This window comes from Trifolium pratense, linkage group LG2 (genome assembly GCF_020283565.1).
Source record: "Trifolium pratense cultivar HEN17-A07 linkage group LG2, ARS_RC_1.1, whole genome shotgun sequence".
Lineage (NCBI taxonomy): Eukaryota > Viridiplantae > Streptophyta > Magnoliopsida > Fabales > Fabaceae > Trifolium > Trifolium pratense.
The window spans coordinates 38,155,311-38,175,559 of record NC_060060.1 but is presented as its reverse complement, the minus strand read 5'-3'; the positions used below and the strand labels follow the sequence as shown (position 1 = coordinate 38,175,559).

General features: G+C 32.7%; 1 protein-coding gene across 1 annotated transcript; it reads right to left on the bottom strand.

Moving 5' to 3' along the window:
• Positions 1-4,108: 4,108 nt before the first annotated feature.
• On the bottom strand, positions 4,109-10,511 carry LOC123905963 (3-oxoacyl-[acyl-carrier-protein] synthase II, chloroplastic-like). The gene is made up of 14 exons (XM_045955769.1): positions 9,817-10,511; positions 8,418-8,623; positions 8,132-8,335; positions 7,887-7,997; positions 7,666-7,761; positions 7,442-7,487; positions 7,275-7,354; positions 6,863-6,931; positions 6,539-6,623; positions 5,190-5,344; positions 4,998-5,078; positions 4,852-4,911; positions 4,573-4,735; positions 4,109-4,487 (listed from the first exon to the last, which is right to left on the bottom strand). Exons 1-13 carry the CDS (start codon positions 10,007-10,009, stop codon positions 4,619-4,621), a joined length of 1,503 nt encoding a protein of 500 aa, XP_045811725.1. The 5' UTR covers positions 10,010-10,511; the 3' UTR covers positions 4,109-4,487; positions 4,573-4,618.
• Between the last annotated feature and the right edge of the window lie 9,738 nt (positions 10,512-20,249).

Below are 20,249 nucleotides of genomic sequence, written 5' to 3'. Positions count from 1 at the left end.
GAGCATCATATTCCTCTTTCATGGCCATTTTCCAATTATGATCATTTAATGCATCAATGGGATTTGTAGGTAAAGGAGAGATAGAATTGTGGGTTGATGTATGTAGGTTGAAAAGTATACGGGGTTTGACAATTCCATGTTGTGCTCGGGTTGTCATTTGAGGTGAAAGTGGTGCAGGAGGGGTAATAGGTGTCTGAGTAGGTGGAGAGGAGGTGGTAGGTGTTGTTTTTGTAGATGAGATCGTTGTTTGAGAGTGAGAAGATGTTTTAGCTGTAGGTGTAGGTTGTTGGGCTGAGGGGGTTGTTGAGGGAGGGGAGGTTGTTTGGTTCGTGGTTTGAGGGTAAGGAGTTTGTTGAGTTGTTGGTGATGATGGTTGGGTTACTCTTATGTTGGGAGAGGAGGCCGGTGTAGGTGTGGTGTACATTTGTGAGGTAAGAAGTGGGTTTATTTCGTCATCTAGGAAGTTATAGTTAGTCGTTGTAGGAGCATTCATGGTGGAAAAGGGAAACGTATTTTCCTCAAAAATAACATGCCGAGAGATAATGATTTTGCGACTTGACAATTCATAACACTTATAACCTCTATGATTAGACGGATATCCTAGAAAGACACATGGTGTAGACCGAGGTTGGAGTTTATTCCTAGTGGTGGAAGGAATTAAGGGATAACAAAGACACCCAAAAACTCTAAGGTATGAATAAGATGGGTCTTTTTGGTAGAGAATTTTGGTGGGTGATTGGAGAGTGAGTTTCTTATTTGGAAGTATGTTGTGTAGGTAAGTGGCCATTTGAAGAGCATGGTGCCAGAAAACCGGTGGAACAGAAGCATGAGCAAGGAGGGTTCGGATTATGTTATTGATTGTACGAATTTTTCTTTCGGCTTTTCCATTTTGAGGGGAGGTGTGAGGACAGGAGAATCTGAAAGACATTCCATTTAGTTCACAAAACTTATGAAAGAGAGCATTATCATATTCTTTGCCATTGTCACATTGAAAACATTTTATGTCACGCTCAAATTGTGTTTTAATGTGAGCACGAAATTGTAAAAAAATAGAATGTACTTGTGATTTGTTTGAGATTGGAAAAGTCCATAAAAAATCAGTAAAATCATCAAGAAATAACACATAGTAGCGATGTCCCCCGGAGCTTAATACCGGAGAAGTCCAAAGATCGCTATGAACGATGTCAAAAGGCATATAAGTAAAGGACAACGAATTATAGAAAGGCAATTTTATTTGTTTCCCAAGTGGACAAGAGTGACAAAAGAAATCATTTTGAAACTTATTACATAGCAAAATTTTATTTCGATGAAGAGAATTTAAAATGGGAGCTCCTGGATGTCCTAAACGACTATGCCATAACTCGGTAGATGAAGCGGCAAAGGCAGATGGTGGTAATGTTGTTGTGTTTGGTCTTGTGGGAACAGGGTAAAGGTCACCAGAACTATTACATCTCATTAAAAGTGTTCCTGTCTGAAAATCTTTCACAGAAAAACCGAAAGGATCGAATTCAACAGATACATCATTATCAATTGTAAATTTTCTGACAGAAACAAGATTTTTTATAAGTTTCGGTGCATGTAAAACATTGTTTAAAGTTAAGGAGTTCGGTAAAGATGCATGTCCACAACCAATAACAGGAATATGATGACCATTTCCAACAGTAATATTATTACTCATATTAAAATAAGATGTGAGATTACCTCCATTGCCCGTCATATGAGAAGTCGCTCCGCTGTCCATATACCATTGATCATCAGGAGGAGAGGTGGAGAAACTATGCTTAGCAGCCTGAATGTCAGTCGGAGCGGAATAAGATGAGCTTTGTTGACTGTTTATATAAGGAGGAGTTGCCATGTGAGCCTGCTGAGGCTTGGGACCTAGTATGCCTGATTGTTGATAGGGAGCACCGAATGTCAAGTATTGACACGGTGGAGTCCATGGATATGCCCAATGTTGTTGCGGCATGGGATAAGCAGGAGTGGTCCATAGAGGCTGCTGATAAGGAGACTGAGTCCACTGATGTTGAGGCTGGAAACGGCCTCTACCGCGACTGTTGCGCTTATAGCGTTGAGTTGTCATGAAAGCAATTATTATTTTTATTTTTTATACTGTATATTTCACCACAACTCAGAAACACGCGTTTTGAAATTACATAAATAGTGGGAAATACAGTGGCAGCGCAGATAAATCTTCACACGAACGGAGGAGGGAAGGGAAGCACTTGACCGGATGAGAGGCACAGCGGAATTGGTTTTGCACGATCGGAAATAGTCACGATCGGAAATACTGCAGGCGGTGGCGGCGGCGAGAAACAGATCGACGGCTAGGGAATAATATGAGGGAGGTTTGCAGCGCAGGTTAGGGAAGAAGAAGAAAGAAAAGTACAATGAGAGTGCACTGTATTATTTGTTTCGGTGGTCAAAAGTGTTGTTTGGTGATCAAAAGGAAGTTTGACAAATCACAAGTTTTATTAAACATGATGTAGGGAATGAATTATATGATGAGTCGGTGATGAAACAAGAAGCTTAGATAACCATGAAATCAAGAGAGTGAGAAATTGGTTACAGATACATGCCGCCGGTGGTGGTAGGCAAAGGTTAGGGTTTAGGATCAGTACCTGATGCTTACTGATACCATGTAAGAAATATTGGCCTTGCCTTTTCATTGCTTTGTGTTGGGTTATATACAAAGAGAGTTTTCATACTATGTTTCTATACAATTATGACTAATCAAATACAATAATTGCTAATCAAATACAATTATTGACTAATCAAATAAAATCATAGTCTAATACATGCACCAGTATCATTCAAAAACTTAAAAGTGAGCAAAATACATAGAGGTAAATATGTAATTTAATATATAAACGGGCGGGTGAATGGGTTTCGGGTGTGGGTTTGATACTACTCAAACTCACACCCATATTTTCGGGTGCCACCCGAACCCAAACCCAAACTCAATCAACTTAGGTTTTGCCCGTTAACTTGAGTTTGGGTTCGGGTGAATCTATCGAGTTTGGATTTTTCCGTCATCCTTAAATGCGAGTGAGGGATTAGTTTATTAGAAACATCCACGTGATATGAGAATACCACCAAAGTTTACTTCATCAACACTTTAAAATTCAATTCTTCAATTCCTACTATAGCTGGCATCACTCATCAATGTCTGCCACCTTATTTTATACTATGTTCGTGTCTAGCAGGATTTTTTTAGAATTTTGTTTGTACTTTTTTTAATTGTCAACAATTTCATTACCATATAAAGAAAAGAAAAATGTAAGAATTTTGGCCCGTATGCCTATTTGTTATGGGCCCAACTTTTTTCACCCAATATCGTTTTGTAAGTAAAAAGAAAAGAAAAAAAAAACAGTTTTTATGTCACTATGAAGTGTATATTTTGGATAAAAAAAAAGTTTTATTCAATACAAAAATATACTTTCGAATCATGATAATTGTTCTTCTCCGATATTGTAAATTCCACTAAATAGTATTTTTTAATGGTATAAAATTTTATCGAAAATTATCTTTCGATAGTATATTTTTACCTATCAGATCAATGCAAGAGGGAGAAGAGCAACCAATCCATTATTTGAGATTTTTTAGAAGCATGAATTGGATAAAGTTGGGCCCTTGTAATATTGCTAAAATGAGTAACTTCAAAGAATTTCTTTTTGCGTCCCATATTATTTCTCATGTGTACTACAAAATTGATCTAAATGGTAAAAAATCTGTACTTTTAAACAAGGGTAAATTCTAATATGGACCACTTCATCAAGCTAGGAGTTGTGGACGAATATAAAGGTTTTAATTTGGAGTAATAAGGTGTTAGGTGAGAGTGTCATGCACTCATGCAAGACTATATCAGAGTAGCATTTAATATTTTAATGCAATACAATATATAGACTTATATAATTAATGGAGTAGCAGGACTTTAATGCAATATATTGACTCAATCCAAGTAGCATTTTTTAGAAATTCAAACAATGGAATTACCACTCAATAGTCAATTCCATCTTATCCCACACCAATTTAAAGAAAGCAAGCTTAACAAGTACTGCTGTACTCTCACTATCAATTGACAGCTCCACTTTTGAAAGAGTCAAAACCATCAACAAATATGAATGAATTTCAAGGGTATAAAATTTCTGTGAAAAATCACTGAAATTGTTTATTTCCCAATGTGCACTAACAATATATATGGAAATAAAACAAAAAATAAGAGTGTTTGATATGATATCCAACCAAGTGGTTGTTAAAAGGTTACATCAAAGGGGGGGTCAATTCCTACTTCAGCCATTCATGATAAAGATAGAGAGAGGATAGACCCACTTGCTCCCACCATAAGCACCACATAATAATAATCTATGCATTTTCTCATTCTATAAGGCATTAAGCCATCTCAACAATATTTCTAGCCTTATATATTTTTCACCCATCCAAATAGTAGAGTTTCTTATGCAGCAACACATTGCATCGGTACTAGGTAACTGTAAAGTAAAAAAAATAAAGTGTCTTAGAATGGAGCAGTAAAAAGTTAAAACCTGCTCAAATATACATGAAACATTAACATACCTTCTTTATAATAGTAACATGAATTTAGTATTATCTGAAATCTGCTTCACTTATAAGGGGCAAATACAATTGAAGAATTGTGTCCCCCAAATCCAAATGAATTAGACAAAGCAGCTTTGATATTCAGTCTCTCTTTTGTTGGGCCTACAAGCACTTTAGTGTCCTGATTTTATGTAATTTAAACAATCAAATTAGATATAGTACATGCATACGCCGCGCGCACGTAGAGATATATATGAAGCGACAAAATTTTAATGTTGCAGCAGGTAATTAACATACCACATCTTTATCTGGATTTTCTAGGTTGATATTAGGATGAACCCACCCTGTCCTGATTGCCTATATCAAGGAAAAACAGAAAATTTGCATTATAAACTTTGTTCCGTTATTTAGATTACAGGAATAATTGATTCATTAATTTTCACCTGTACTGTTGCTACAGCTTCTACACCACCGGATGCACCTAGTAGATGACCGATCATAGATTTCGTAGAATTCACTCTAAGCTGTATAAACAAAATATCTTGGTAAGTACAACAGTGTAGGCAGTAGCATCAATAAAAACAATTAAAAAGAGAACAAAAATAATGGATGGTAACACGAAAAGGAACATTTACCTCGGGGTTTTTGCCAAAACAATGAATTAGAGCTTGGTACTCCTTAAGATCACCGGCTGGTGTTGATGTGGCATGAGCGTTTATGTAATTCACATCCTCTTTTGAAACTCCAGACTGAACCAATGCCTTTTCAATGCAAAGTATTACACCAGCCCCTATTTTACATTGGTTAAAAAAATACAAGTTCGAGCTTAAGGAGTACCCTGGGATGTAAGCATCAATTCTCACAAAGCACATAATAATTAAAAAGCAATTACAATATTGCTGAGATCTTTATATTCCACCGCCATTAGTCAAAATGATTAGTCTTGAGTGCGAGGGGGTGTGTTGAAAATCTCATGTCGACTAGAATGAATTAAGCTATAAACCTCAATTCTAAGAAATATCAGAGTCTATTCTAGATTTGTTATTTAGGCAAAGATCTTTGTTATTCCACCACATTTTATACACGCTCCAGGTGCCTACTCTTCGGCATAAGGGGGTGTGTTAAGATTCCTGATATTCCACAAACCCCATTAGTCCACACTTCAGATGTTCTGTCCTAAAGTATGAGTGGGGGTGTTGCATATCCTATATCTACTATAGATATGGTCTAGGTGGTGCTTATAAGGTTTGGGTAATTCTCACAGTACAAACCCAAATTCTTAGACAGTATCGATGTCTAACATTAATTTTGTTATTCCGCCATATAGACTTCATGGTCACGTCATGGTCACTGCAACAGTAATTGCAGACCAATCGGTAAATTATGGCCATTTTAAAATCAGCTATCAACGAGCTTTGATCATGCAAATTCACAGGCTAATTCATCAAAAAAAAACTTTACAAGGAGGGTGCAATTGCATCCATAAGGCGCTTAAAAGTTCAAGGCTAAACTCATTTCGGCTTCCCCTTCCTCGTTTTGTAGGACATCATGTGCACCAATAGAAAATGTACTTGCAATTCCAGACAATGCAACTACTTCAAATTAAAATCCTCACTTTTCAAAATTCAAACTGACAGATGCAGCAAAAGTAGCAGCTTAAACATCCATAACCACGAGAAGTTTCAAAACATAGCGTGGTTTATAAAGTTACCTTCAGATATACTACAGTTTTAAGATTTTCTACTATCATAATCATATATGAGATTCAACAAGTAAAAAAATATTAACAAAGAAGAAAATGCCAGATTTTTTTTCTTTATATAAATGGAGTTCACTGTTCTCTCTTGAAATCCTAAACAGGGTGGTACTTTTAGACCCAGATAGTACTCATGAAGATATCTATACAATAGTGATTGGTATTGCTACAGATGATTTATGTTTTAAAATTCATAAAAAGGACCTTAAAGGAAAGTGTAAATTTTACCGTCAGGGTGTGGCTCAGTCACGTGGTATGCATCACAGGTGAAACTTCCACCAAGAAATTCTGCATATATGTTTGCACCTCTTTTCTGCAAGGTAAAAAATTGGATGTCACTAGAAAGTACTTATATACCAAAAGTGGTAGATTTATTTTAATTTAGAGATCGTATAAATGTTTAAAAAAGAGTGGAAGTAATAACCTAACACGAAGTACAACAGATGTATCAAGTGTTTTAATACTATTGAAACAAACTGAAGAATGGGGCGAAATACAAGGTTTGGTCGTGTTTTATTCTCAAATAGTCAAATCATTAGATCTTAGAATTACCTTAGCATGCTCCAATTCTTCTAAAACCAAAACACCAGCACCTTCCCCCATGACAAATCCATCACGATTCTGTAATATCATAACCAAAAGCTGTTGGTTAGTAACACAAGTGCACAAATCAGAAGTATAGGAATTGCAATCTTTTAGTCTCTAGGACTTGGCAATTCATATAACCAGTTAGCCACTAATTTATCAAAATATATCAATTTTAACAAACATAAAAAAACCAATGCTACGTGTCAGCTTAAGGAATTGAGCAGAATTTCTGTGTGTCTTCTGTTCTCTCAGGTTTCTTATTGTTTTATTGCTTACAAATTTCATGTGGTGTCTTTGTATCCTATGTGTATGTAATTGTTGGTGTTTCTGATTTATAATTAAAATATACTAGTATAAAGTTACAGGGTAGTATTACAGTATCCCAAGGGCGTGACGCTTTAGAAGGATCAGTATTCCTTTGTGAGAGTGCCCTGCATGCGACAAAGCCTCCCAAACCTGCACCAAATATTAGTAGATTAATATCAGAGTTATTGCAAGATAAATCCACACAAGCCAAACAAATGAAGGGGAAAACAAAAATACCAATTGGTATAATTGCAGAGTCTGAGCCACCACAAAGCATCACATCCTGCAGAAATTTTCATATTATATTTATAAAAAATGTTAGCATCTTTTGATAAAAAGGAAATATAAATTATACCACACTACTAGTCACACAAGAATTAAGATAAAGAGAAGATTGAAATGGTATGAGAAATCCTATTTATTTCACTTAGAGCAAATACATCAAAGTAAAATACTCTTACCGCTTCACCTCTGATGATATGGTTTGCTGCATTCAATATACAATAGTTACTTGTTGCACAAGCTGTAGAGATAGAATAATTTGGGCCCATCCATCCCTGCAATTCAAAAAAGAAACCATTTATTGAACATGGCCCGACAAAAAAAAGGCAAAGCTTGTGACAAAAACCAATAAACCCGGTTATGGTATCTAAAATAAGTCCCTAGATCTATTTAAACGAACCAGATCCATTGCAAGCATGGCAGAGCCCATATTTGTTGTTGCAAAAGGAATACAGAAAGGATTCATCTTCCTATATGATATTCGTAAAGCTTCAATGGAATCACTAATAACCTGTTCAATTCACAAACAACAAAATAGTCACACAAATCAATGCCATAAGATCACAGAAAATTGAATCCAAGATGAACATGTGTTGCAAGTTATTAAAAAAAGTTGTGAAGCCGTTAGATATGAAATCAAACTACCTTGAAGCCACCTAATGCTGAGCCAATTAAAACTCCACATTTGGTTTTATCCAACTCATCCATCACATCTCCAGTAATTCCAGCATTAAGCAATGCTTTCTTTCCGGCTGTTAGCAGATAGAGCATAAATTTATCCATTCTCTTTGTAAATTTTGGTGCTACCCAGCCGTCAGTTGAAAAAGACTTGATTTCGCCAGCGATCCTCTGGAGACAGAAAATATTGAGAACAAATTCTGCAGCAAACAACAACAGCTGGAAAATACAATTTGAATTAAATATAACTTACCGTTGGAAATTCTGCACAGTCAAAATTCTCAATCTCACTTATACCACTAACACCATTGAGTAAATTATTGTAGAAGACATCTGGATCATGACCAAGTGGAGTAACCACACCTAAGCCTGTTACAACTACTCGCCTTTGCTTTGTAGGAAGTTTTTTCTTTATTGTGACCTCTTGGACAGGTTCCAAAGCTACTGCCCTTGTTTTACCTTGAAATTTGACAATTCCAAGGCATAGGTTAGCACATAGCAATTACATGATGAAATATGAATAATGGAAGATAAAACATGTTCTTAAATCATCTTGCTTCTTCTACATCAGCACAACCTTGGAGTTCCAAAACACAGGCAAAATCTAATCATTCAAGAAAGTATAAATTTCATTTTAAACAATTGTCTTCCTATAAAATCTTGTCATATGGAAGCAGATTTGGCTCAACTAAAGTGAATTGAGGGTAAAGTAATCTCCATAGTTGATTTTCTCATCAGCGGTTGATGTAACGGACACATGCATAACAAATCATAACCGTATATTTTCTCATCAACAGCTGAGATTATTTGTTTTACCCTCTAACTTGAATTGCTCTCTTTAGAGAACTAAATCGTAAGGAAGCTATTAGGGACCGGATTAGGACCTAAGCCCAACGAATGTGCTGAATAGGGGAGTTAGTTACATTTAAGGATATTGCTAGCTTAGCTCTAGGATTACAGGGAACCTCTTCATAGATTTGAAAAACATCGACGAACAAGGAGGCATACCACTTGTGATACATCATCTCCTACCTAAACTCATCCATTTTTTCTCGATAATAACGATGAACTCGCAGAGACGTAGAGTCTGCCATGCCCATACGCAGGTCAATATATTTAGTTATATACATGAATTGAAGTATTAATTGAGGGAAAAAAAAAACAGTTATTTTTTAGCTTGTTTAAAGCAATTTCTTCATCCATTGCATGTGATGAAGAAATTGCAAGAATAGCATTTAAAAGTGACATTGGAATAAAAACAATAACTACATATAGAGTCTAAAATAGTTCTAACTCTTAAGAGTGTTGTCCATACGATATGTACGAGGTATGAAAGTTATGGAGATTTAAATGTCACATGGGTACATTCTACCAACCAACCAAACATTATTAGTATTTTCCTTCACGCAATGAGTTAGCAGAGCAGGTAAAACACAACCGTGAAAATAATCAATCAATCAAACGAACGAACGAACGAACAACCACACATAAAGCAAAACCAAACATAGACAAAGATCCAAACCCAAAACAATAAGCTTTAAATAAACAAAAGATTAAATTTTTAAATATAAAAAATGAAAATAAACAAATCCCAGATTTAACGATGAATGATAATAAATAAAAAAATGTGAAGTAAAGAGAAATGAGATTACCAGAAGAATGAATGGGTCTGGTAGTGCGATTGAAATTGGATCGAAAAAGATTGTTAGTGGTACGGGTTTTGGAATAGTGAAAAGAGGTTCTTCTGATACGGTGGTGAGTGGGTTCGCACGTGAGTGACATGCAAGATGGTTGTTCAAGACACGTGTAGATGGAAGAAGTAGTGGTAGCGGCGGCGGCGGCCATTGATGGAGAAAAGATCGAGGTTGTGTCGTGTTGTGTGTAGATGTAGATTTTGAAGGAAATGAATGAATGAATGAAGTTGGGTTTATGATGATGATGAAATTGAAGAAGAAGAAGTTAAGAAAGAGAGAAGAAGAAGGATACAATAACAATGGATCTCTGTTTCTGTTTCTTCTTCTTCTTCTCTCTTGTGAAATGAAAATGAGAAGTGAAGAGAGAGTAGTGAGTGAGTAGTGTTTAGTAATAATTATTATAAGTCTGAAAAATAGTTTGATTCATTCATTCATTCATTTCAATCACTGAGTTGCAAGTTTGTCATTTCCTCTCTGCAATCTTTAAGTCCTCTCCCCTGCTTGCTTACTATACTGCCCTCTCTATTTTTTTCATCTAATAACAAAACAAAGATACTATTGAGTCATATATATATATAATAATAAGGAGAAATAATTAATTTTTTTAAGAAGTTAAATTAGCGCATCCAAGTTGATACCATAGAGAATGGAACATGACACTTTAAGGAGGAATACACTTTCAGGTCCCAAGCCAATATCTCCAAATCAACCCAAGTGGGTTAAGGAAAAATAATAATAGCGTCACGAGACTAGTTCATTGGTAGGAACATCATCACATTGTATATATATGAGTCATATATTTGAATTGCGGACATTTCATTTATTTCGAATTTCTAGTCATTAACAAAATCAAGTCATATGTATGTGAAATAAAAATTGATTACAAGTCAGTTGCGTTGCGGGTGTCACATGTAAATCTATTTATGTGATTTGATATCATTGATTATCAAAGGGTAAATTAGGCATCACCGGTAAAATATTACCTCTGATCACTTTTATTTTATTTTTTAAAATCTATTCCGTCAATAAAAGTTAATATATTTGCTTTTTATATTCTTAACAAAATACTAGTACATGTAGTGTCCATTTGGATTAGCATATTTTTTTTAACTTATGTAATATAAATTAAGTTTTATGTTATTTTATAAGTTTACCTAGTGAAAATTGTATATTTATAAGCAATTTTAACAAAAACTACCTTGACAAAAATAAACTGATTCAAACGGACCCCTATTCAATTCTCTTTTATAAAAATATCGGATGGGTATAATTAAAAAATATTTTTTAAATGTGTACATTATTTGTCATATTAACTAGTGCTTACGGAGAGTTAAGATCCTCTTCATTTTTTTATCATTTTTATTTTTTACTATCATTAATATTTTAAAAATATAAATACAATAACGTGAGTCAATTTAATATTTTGGTTTCCAAGAGTCGTATCAATGTATTTTGAATTAAAAACAAAAGAGAAAATATTATGCATTTTTAAAAGATAAAAAATCTATGTGAGAATATAAATGACTAAATTGTTACATAATAACATCATAGTAGTCCTAGAAGTGTAGTTCAAATGGTTGCAATCATGGACGTTATTGGAGTGACTGAGGTTCGAAATCTTAATTCTACATTTCTCTACATTAAATGTGTGAATCTTACCACTAATCGTTAGTTGGTTCAGTGGTGATTGACGCTGAACTTGGTATGGAGGATCGCGGTTCGATTCCCCACAACTGCGATTGAGAGAGGATTGGAACCACTTGATGTCGAACTAGATTAAACTGGTGCTGAAAGAAAAAAAAAAAAAGTGTGAATCTTACCATCAGCTTATTTGAAAAAAAAAATCATCATAGTAATTAAATTGTTGGGTGTATGCTAACATCATACCATACTCATTTTCACTCATAGTTAGGGATGACAATTTGACTCATACCCAACGAGTACCCGCAAAAAATACTCATAATGGGTAGGGTAAAAAGCCGCATTTTGGGTATGGGTATGAGTAATTACCCGCAAAAATTAACGGGTATGGGTGCGGATACGGGTACCTTAGTACCCACCCCGCCCCATACCCACGTAATATATATTTGTTTATTTTATATATATATTATTATATAATAACATATGTATATGAATTTAAAAAAATACAACACTATTAAACTATTACACATTTTTAATAAAAATATTATTTATAATATAATACAAATGTAATGTGAATATGTCAACAAAGAAATGAACTTTAACATGAGGTTAGTAAAATTTTTGTTTATAATTTTCATGAGTCAATATTAAATTTTTTTTAAAAAAATTAATTATATTAAAATGATATGATATTTCATAATTGATCGATTTCTTTTTAGCAAAAATGCGAGTAACAGGTACGGGTATGAGTACTTAAGTACCCAGAATATGGGGATGAGTACAAAAGTTCTTACCCACGCGAGTATGGGGATGGGTACGAGTATTTTTTTAAATCGCGGGTATGAGAATGGGTACTATAATACCCTACCCATTGCCATCCTTTTTTTTTTTTTTTTTTTTTTTTTTTTTTGGTACATATACCCATTGCCATCCTTACTCATAGTCCATGCATAACTAACATTAATTTTAGTATACTAACATATTTGTCTTAAAAGTATTCTAATTCAGTAAAACTTAAAAATTCTTAAAAGCATCCTATAATTTAGTAAAACTTATAAACTCATTTTCACTCACAGTCCTTGAATAACTAACATTAATTTTGGTCTTTTTTTATAAATAAAAAACCAATGGATCGATAAAAAATTGATATATTTAATTCATATCATGTATTAAACACATAAAATTTTATTACTCTCTCTGTTGCAAAATATAAGCAAAATGAGATCAAATAAAGTGGATGTATTTGGTTCAAATTTTTAACCAAATACATCAAGTTTTTTTTACTCATTTTTACTTATATTTTGGGACGGGAGTATTTCATTTGTCACATATAAAAAATAATTAAAGTATTATACCAAAAAAATAATAATTAAAGTAGTATGTTGTAACCTTTTTTTTTTTTTTGAGAGCTAGTATGTTGTAACTTGTAACGCAATACTCCATAGCTAATACTCCATATCTACAACAAAATCATTAAATCAATCAACCACTAGATACAACACCTCATAGCATCAACAGAAAGTACATCACTAATTTGACTCACAAAAGTTTCATAAAAAATTACATTGTGTTTTACACAAAAAATCTTATATTTATATCTCAACAATTTTTTACACTATCTATTTGAAATTATGAATTTTCTATTAACTTAATTTAGACTAAACCATCTTAGCCATCTTATATATATATATCTTGACCTTAGCCAAAGGTTGTAATAAATATTGGGTTTAGAGCGCAGGTTGTGCTCCCAGCAAATGCAATGACGTACAATAAAGAGTGTCATGCAGTGGGTGGTGAAGTGCATCAAGCAATTGACTGTGGTAGATGGTAGTTGAATGATGTTGGATTGGACGCCAACGATCATAGTAGTTAATTAGTTGAGAGTATATGCGATGATGACAACATAAAAAATAAAAATACTAAAGTATAAAAGTTCATACAATTAGTATAAAGTAGTAACTATTAGGCTTAGTTTTTTTTTATTTTTTTATAATCTTATAGGTATATTTTCGGGTTTGGAATATGATGTTTACTTTTCTCATTTTATTACATTTATCGCGCGTCCTACAATATTATCAAAATATCTTCGTCCACTATTTAGATAGTGGACATTCCCAAAAATAGCATACCTTTAATGTTCACTGCTTAAGTAGTGAACGACATTTTTTAAAATTTATCGTTTTTATAATGTCCGCTACTTAAATAGCGGAAATAAAGAAGAAAAAAAAAATGTAGAATGCGCGAGTAATTGGTAGAATGACAAAAGTAAAAATCTTGAAATATAATTTTGATTTCCATGGTAGAACTTAAGTGAGCAGGGCCTTGAACATATTGACCCATTAGGAATTTAAGTCACTAGGGCCCGATAATATATTGACCCTTTCACGGGGAAATTTTGTTTTGTGGATGAGTAATTAAAATTACAAAATCCAAGTATAAAAAGATATTTTAAAAATGTCTCGTAAGTTTAGCTCAGTTGGTAGGGACATTGCACTATATGTGCAGGAGTTCGGGTTTGATCCCGAGACACTTCACTTATTCACCTTTAAGGTGGATTTTCTAGCCACTAGGCTACTTGACAAAAAAAAATTATTTTAAAAATAATTATTTTTGACAATTCTTGATTTAGGCCCTGTTTGGATTAGCTTATTTTTGAGCTTATGCAAACAGCTTATGCAATTTTTAAGCTAACTTTTAGCTTATAGCGAATAAGCTAATTGATTGAATTTGTAGTGTTTGGTAAAATTAGCGGTTGAATTAGCTTATATGTATGAAATGACATAAGCTACTTGAAACGTTTGAAAAATAAGCTATAAGTTAGTAAAAGAAGCTATAAGCTCAATTTTAAAAATGTTACCAAACATAGTTTTTGATAAAATTAGCGGTTAAACTATCTTATAAATATGAAATGACATAAAAAATATATGTTTGATTAATATTTGATTTTTTTTTCATGTAAGATGATAGGGGTAAAATTGGAAGAAAAAAAATGATAAGTTATAAGCTATAAGCTCATAATCTATTTGAAGGGCTCGTTTGACCCATTTTTTTTAGAGCTTATGCAAACAGCTTATGCAAATTTTATATGTTATTATAAGTTTGTCAAGGTAGTTTATGATAAAATAGCTTATAAAAATACAATTTTCACCAGTGTGAACTTATAAAAGAGTATAAAACCTAATTTATATTGCATAAACTGTTTGCATAAGCTAATCCAAATGGGACCTTAAACGTATTCTATTATTTGTCTCTTTAAAAGAATAAATAATAAAAATTAAGTGCAAAGTGTGTCTAATAATAAACTTACATTACAATAAAACATTACAATACACCTCAAACAACAAGTTACATATTGTTAATCCATAGACAAGTAAAAGGATTAGTAAACCACAAATGCAATAGATAATTAATTTCATTCTTTGGCACCTTTAACCATCACTAAGATAAGACTTTCACTTTATTTACTGGTATCTCCGAAGAAGTGTTAATCTTAGGTGATACTTATAGTGCATTCCAAATCAAAACGACTAAAAAGAAATATTTACTTTGCATTAAATTTTATTTTTGTTCAAATTTTATTTCTTTCATGTTTATTTAGGAAAAAATGTCCATCAAAATTTATTTAGTGTGGATTATGGGTCCCTTTCTTATAAATAAATAAACAATTTTTATAATCAATGGTTTAGAGATTGTTTTTTAAACGAAAGTTAAAAATTATGTAAAAATCACTTATTTAAATAATAAAAAAAATCAAAAACATAAAAAAAAAATATTATTTATATATGAAGACCCAAAGATTTCTTCGAATTAATTCAACCTCACGTACAGCACTAACGAATAATAATGCTATGTTGTCATTGGTGTCTCTCATTAATTGAAATCTACGCAATTCTAATATTTAGCAAAAGACATTGTTCCACATTTTAGCTCAACCAAACTATTGTCTCTCCATCTATGCCACATGCTTTTGTTGGCATGAATTAATTTGTCTCTGTTCAGTCCAAAAAAAATTAAAACGCTCGATTCAAGGTATAAGGTTCATTATTAGTGCTTCAAGAACAAAAGGTAAAATGAATAATACTTTCAAAAAAAAAAAGAAAGTAAAATGAATAAAAAATTTGCCTCCTCTCAACAGTTAACACATAACTGATAACACACATGTGCGGCCAAAATTCTATTGTCACAGTTTCACTCTCTCAACAGTCAACATGCATATGAGTATTTATTTATCTTAGATATAAAAAAGATTATTTTTTATATTATTGATGTTATTTATAATTTAAATGAGGATTATTCTCTTTAGTTTTTTTATTAGGGTTTATTTTTAACAATCAAAAAAGGGTCTCCAAATAGTTTGGGTCGTCTCTGACATGTGGTCTCTATGATGATCGATTTTGTTATATATTGATAATATATTTGTGAGATTGAGAAAAATTTGACTTTAATGATAACCGTCATAAGCCCCTTATTCAAACTATAGTATCTTTGCCTTAAAATTGTTTGAATTTCTAATGAGTTGAAGTAAATCTGTTACCTCGAACGCAACAAACACCACATTAAGATGGGACAATAAAAAAAAGTCAAACAACGATGAATTAACAAAACAACGATACCATTTAGCGACAAAAGCAGAAAAGTAATAACTCAAATATATGAGTAACACTTAATTAGATACATTACGAGAAAATCGATGAAAAGGGGTTATTGCGGATAGGGGTGATCGTATCCGAACTAATCCAAAAGTAAAACCGCAAATCGAACCAAACCAAACCGAAAACCGCAAAAACCGCATTTGGTTTGGATGTATTTGGATGGCTTTCTTACTGAACCGCAAACCGCAAAACCGCAAACCGCAAAAACCGCGGATAACAGCAAAAACCGCATTAAGTTACTATTATATATTTATATTCCAATATCGTAAAAGAAAATATATTTATATTCCAATATACATGCCCAATTACCAAGTCAGTCGACCAAATTAATCGAACTTCAAGTTGTTTTTATTTTTTGTACTGAAATTTTATTTTGGTGTTGTAATGTTATTTTAAATAAACAAATTTTATCGGTACCGTAATGTTATTTTGAAAATTCAATTTTTTTATATATTTAAAATTGTAAGTTACTATAATGTTATTTTGGATAAATAATTTTTGTTGGTACTACAATATTATTTTGGAACTTCAATTTTTTATTTTTTTTTATGCTTAAAATTGTTCGGTACAATCGTTATGTTTTAAACCGCACCAACCGAACCGATCCAAACCGCATTGGTTTGGTTTGGTTTGGTTTGGATGACTTTTTAAAAATCAACCGAACCAAACCGAACCACATGCATTTTTATCTCGCGGTTAGGATGACTTTTATGCTCAAAACCGAACCAAACCGCACCGCGATCACCCCTAATTGCGGATCAAAAATGGCCCATAACCACCTATCTTTAATAGATGAATGAAGAAAAAAGGTTAGAGATCAAATAAAACTTCTCTCATAAAATAAAACTAGAGCCGTAAACATGAATAGTTATAATTTGTAAAGTAGTAAAATACTTTTATTGGAGTATATAAATTATAATGAGGGTTAGTCCAATATATTTTGAAGCCTCGAATAAATTAAATAAGTGAGATTCTTTGAAATAAAAAAAAAAAAATATATATTGTAAAACTAATATGTACTTTCTTTACAATATTTTATTTTTTTATTCTTCAAAAAACAAAATAATTTATTAAAATTTAGCTACTTCTAAACACATAAATTTATATTATAATATAAAAAAAATTATATGATCATCGATTATTTAAGTTCCTGCGTAGTTAAAAAAAAAATGTAACTCTTGTTGGGGATATAAATAATCATTTCAGGGAGGTTTCTTTACGTCTATAAAAGTATAATAGTTTAATTAACATGTAACTCGTGCAGTTAGGGATGATAACGGACGCTCATGGGTGCGGGTTTGACACTTATCAAACTTACATTCGAAATCAAAACCCAAACCTAAAAGTTGTTCGGGTGGAAAAACAATACTCACTCCCACACCCATTGGGTTCGGGTTTTTTCCGCCCAAACCGCAGCAAATTTGAAAATAAATTTGCAAATTTAAGAAATTAAATTCCAACATAGACTTTGAATTAAATTACAACTAAAATTAAGGTCTTCCAAGAAAATTCAAACATAGACTTTCAAGAAATTACAACATAAACTTTCAAGAAATTAAATTATAACTAAAATTAAGGTCTTCAAAGGAAATTGAGGGAGACTATGAGGGTAATTAGGTAATTATAACATATTTCGGGTGCGTGTATGGATTTCGGGTGTGGGTTTGACTGATATTAAACTCACATCCATATTATCGGGTGTCACCGGAACCCAAACTCAGTCAAATCGGGTTTCTCCCGTTGACTTGAGTTTGAGTTCGAGTGAGTCTCTCGAGTTTTGGTTTTTTTATCATCCCTACGTGCAGTCTGATAGTAATTAAACAGATTTTTAGTATTATTCAACTCACAAACTCATATGGTAAAGTGAATATCCGCACTTATAACATATATTCAGACACATATTATCAAATGTAAGATTTTAACAATTTTACTGCGGTTGGTCCTATACTTTTATAAAGTTCAAAAACTAGTTCTTAAGACTTTGTTTAATATGCTCGAATGAAAGCACTTGTACAAAAAACATCTTTTAAGTTGGTTAAAAATGACTTTTTGAATCAGTTTCGTACCGTCATAAGAATTGACGATTTAATAAGTTTTGATATGTTAAGTCGGATTTGTAACCGACTTAAGAAAATACTTCTCGAGTCAGGTAACTATAGTATTGCACCATGCACAAGTATATTTTTAACTATTAGATCAATGAATTCCATCATATTTCATTTCAGTTAATCCTGATGGTATTAATTGGTTGAAATGTAAAAATCTTAATAATATACAAACCCAAACCCATGTTTGGGCAAGTTTGCTTATTTGTCCACCTCTAACCACATTGTTGCCAAATCATCATTAAAAAATATTATTTCTTTGCCATAGTTAGCTTTGGTGCCAACTTGATTGATTGACATGGAAGAAAATTCAAAATTCAAATTTCCCCCTCTTTCCACACACCAACAAAAAATAAATTAGGCCCAAGCCCAAGTCAAGCACAAAAGAGTCCACTATATGCAGCAGAACAACATTAACGTGTTCTTTCTCCTTCCTCTCCATATCTCCTCCTCCCTTCACCACCACCATTTCACACAAAAATCGCCATCTCACCACCGTCCCATCCTCACCATCTCACCGTTATCATCTCACCATTCCTTCTTCTTTCTTCCTCTCCGCAAACAACCGCCGACAACGATCCTCTCGCCTGAAACAAAAACTCAGATACTAATCTCACCGTTCCTTCTTCTTTCTTCAATTTCTTTTCGAAATCCTTAATTTGCTTCAACCTGTTTTTAATCCCTATTTTTCTAATCTTTCTTTCTATGTGGTTTTGCAGATACTCTAACGAGGAGGTAAAATTTTCATTCCTCAAACCCTATCGGAGGAATCGCAACACAATCAGGTGAGAGAGATAGAAAATAATATTCACTTTCTTGCTTTTATTCTCGCTTGATTTCTATTTTTTTTTTTCTCAGTTATTGTTCTCTTTCTCTCTGTTTTGTTCATCCACAACAGGAAAAAATTGGAAGGAAGCTAGGTGAAAATTTCTTTTCTAGGTAGTTTCTCTTTGCAATTAAATTTTTCTTTGATTCTTTTTCGTTTTCAGTTTTAAAGACAAATTGCTATTTCAAGGCTTTTGTTCAATTCTTCATTGATGAAAAATTGTCATCTATGCACATGTATATTTTTAGATGAGTTGAGCAATATGTAGTATATATTATGTTGCTGCAAGTCTGTGTTTTTGTTTGTGACTTCTTTTCTGGTAAAAATTAATTTGAGTTTCTTTCTTTTAATCCTCAATTTTCTAATCCTTATTTCGGCAGAAGCTACAAGTGGTTCTTACAAGGGAATAGCTTCAGACTTTTGCTTACCATGTCTGAGGCATCTTCATACCAATGGAAAAGTGTTATTCAGCTATGTAAGTGTTATTTCTTATTGTTGTACAATTTACTTAACATTCTCCGATACTTTCTTCTAACAAGTTAGCAATGACAGGGAAATAGCAAACAAAAAGATAATGACATTCTTCTGATAAGTTAGCAATGACAATGAAGTAGCAAACAAAAAGATAATGACATGGTTAATGAGGATAAACTAGGTCTATTAGCTTTCTTAGCATTCTCTTTTTGTTTTTTCTCTTCCAAACTCTAACTTCAATTTTTCTTTTGCTTTTGTATACCATTTGGCTACTTCAATCCTCTCAATGAACTTTACATGCCTCATGATCAGTATATTAGGTAAGCTTATTTACTATGCATTATTTTGATTTAAGGTTTTAATTAGAGTTTTTTAATGTGTTACATTGTATAGTTGTATATCTCATTAGAACTAAATGATTATTAGTCTATAAAAGAAAGGCTTTGTTGATGTAGTTTAGGACTTTTCAAAATAATCTCATTTTTTAAAATATGGTTTTTACTTGAATGCATTAATTACCACAAAGCCATCAACTTTTGAAGAAAATAAAAGAGCTACTTTTGTCTTTGCCAATTTGATTGCTTGAATTGGAAGTAAAATTCAAATGTTTGAATTTCCCTTTTGGAGGGCTGAAGCTAATAAGGACCCGTCACTTTCACTCATGTGCAAAACAACCAAAATCTGACCGTGACG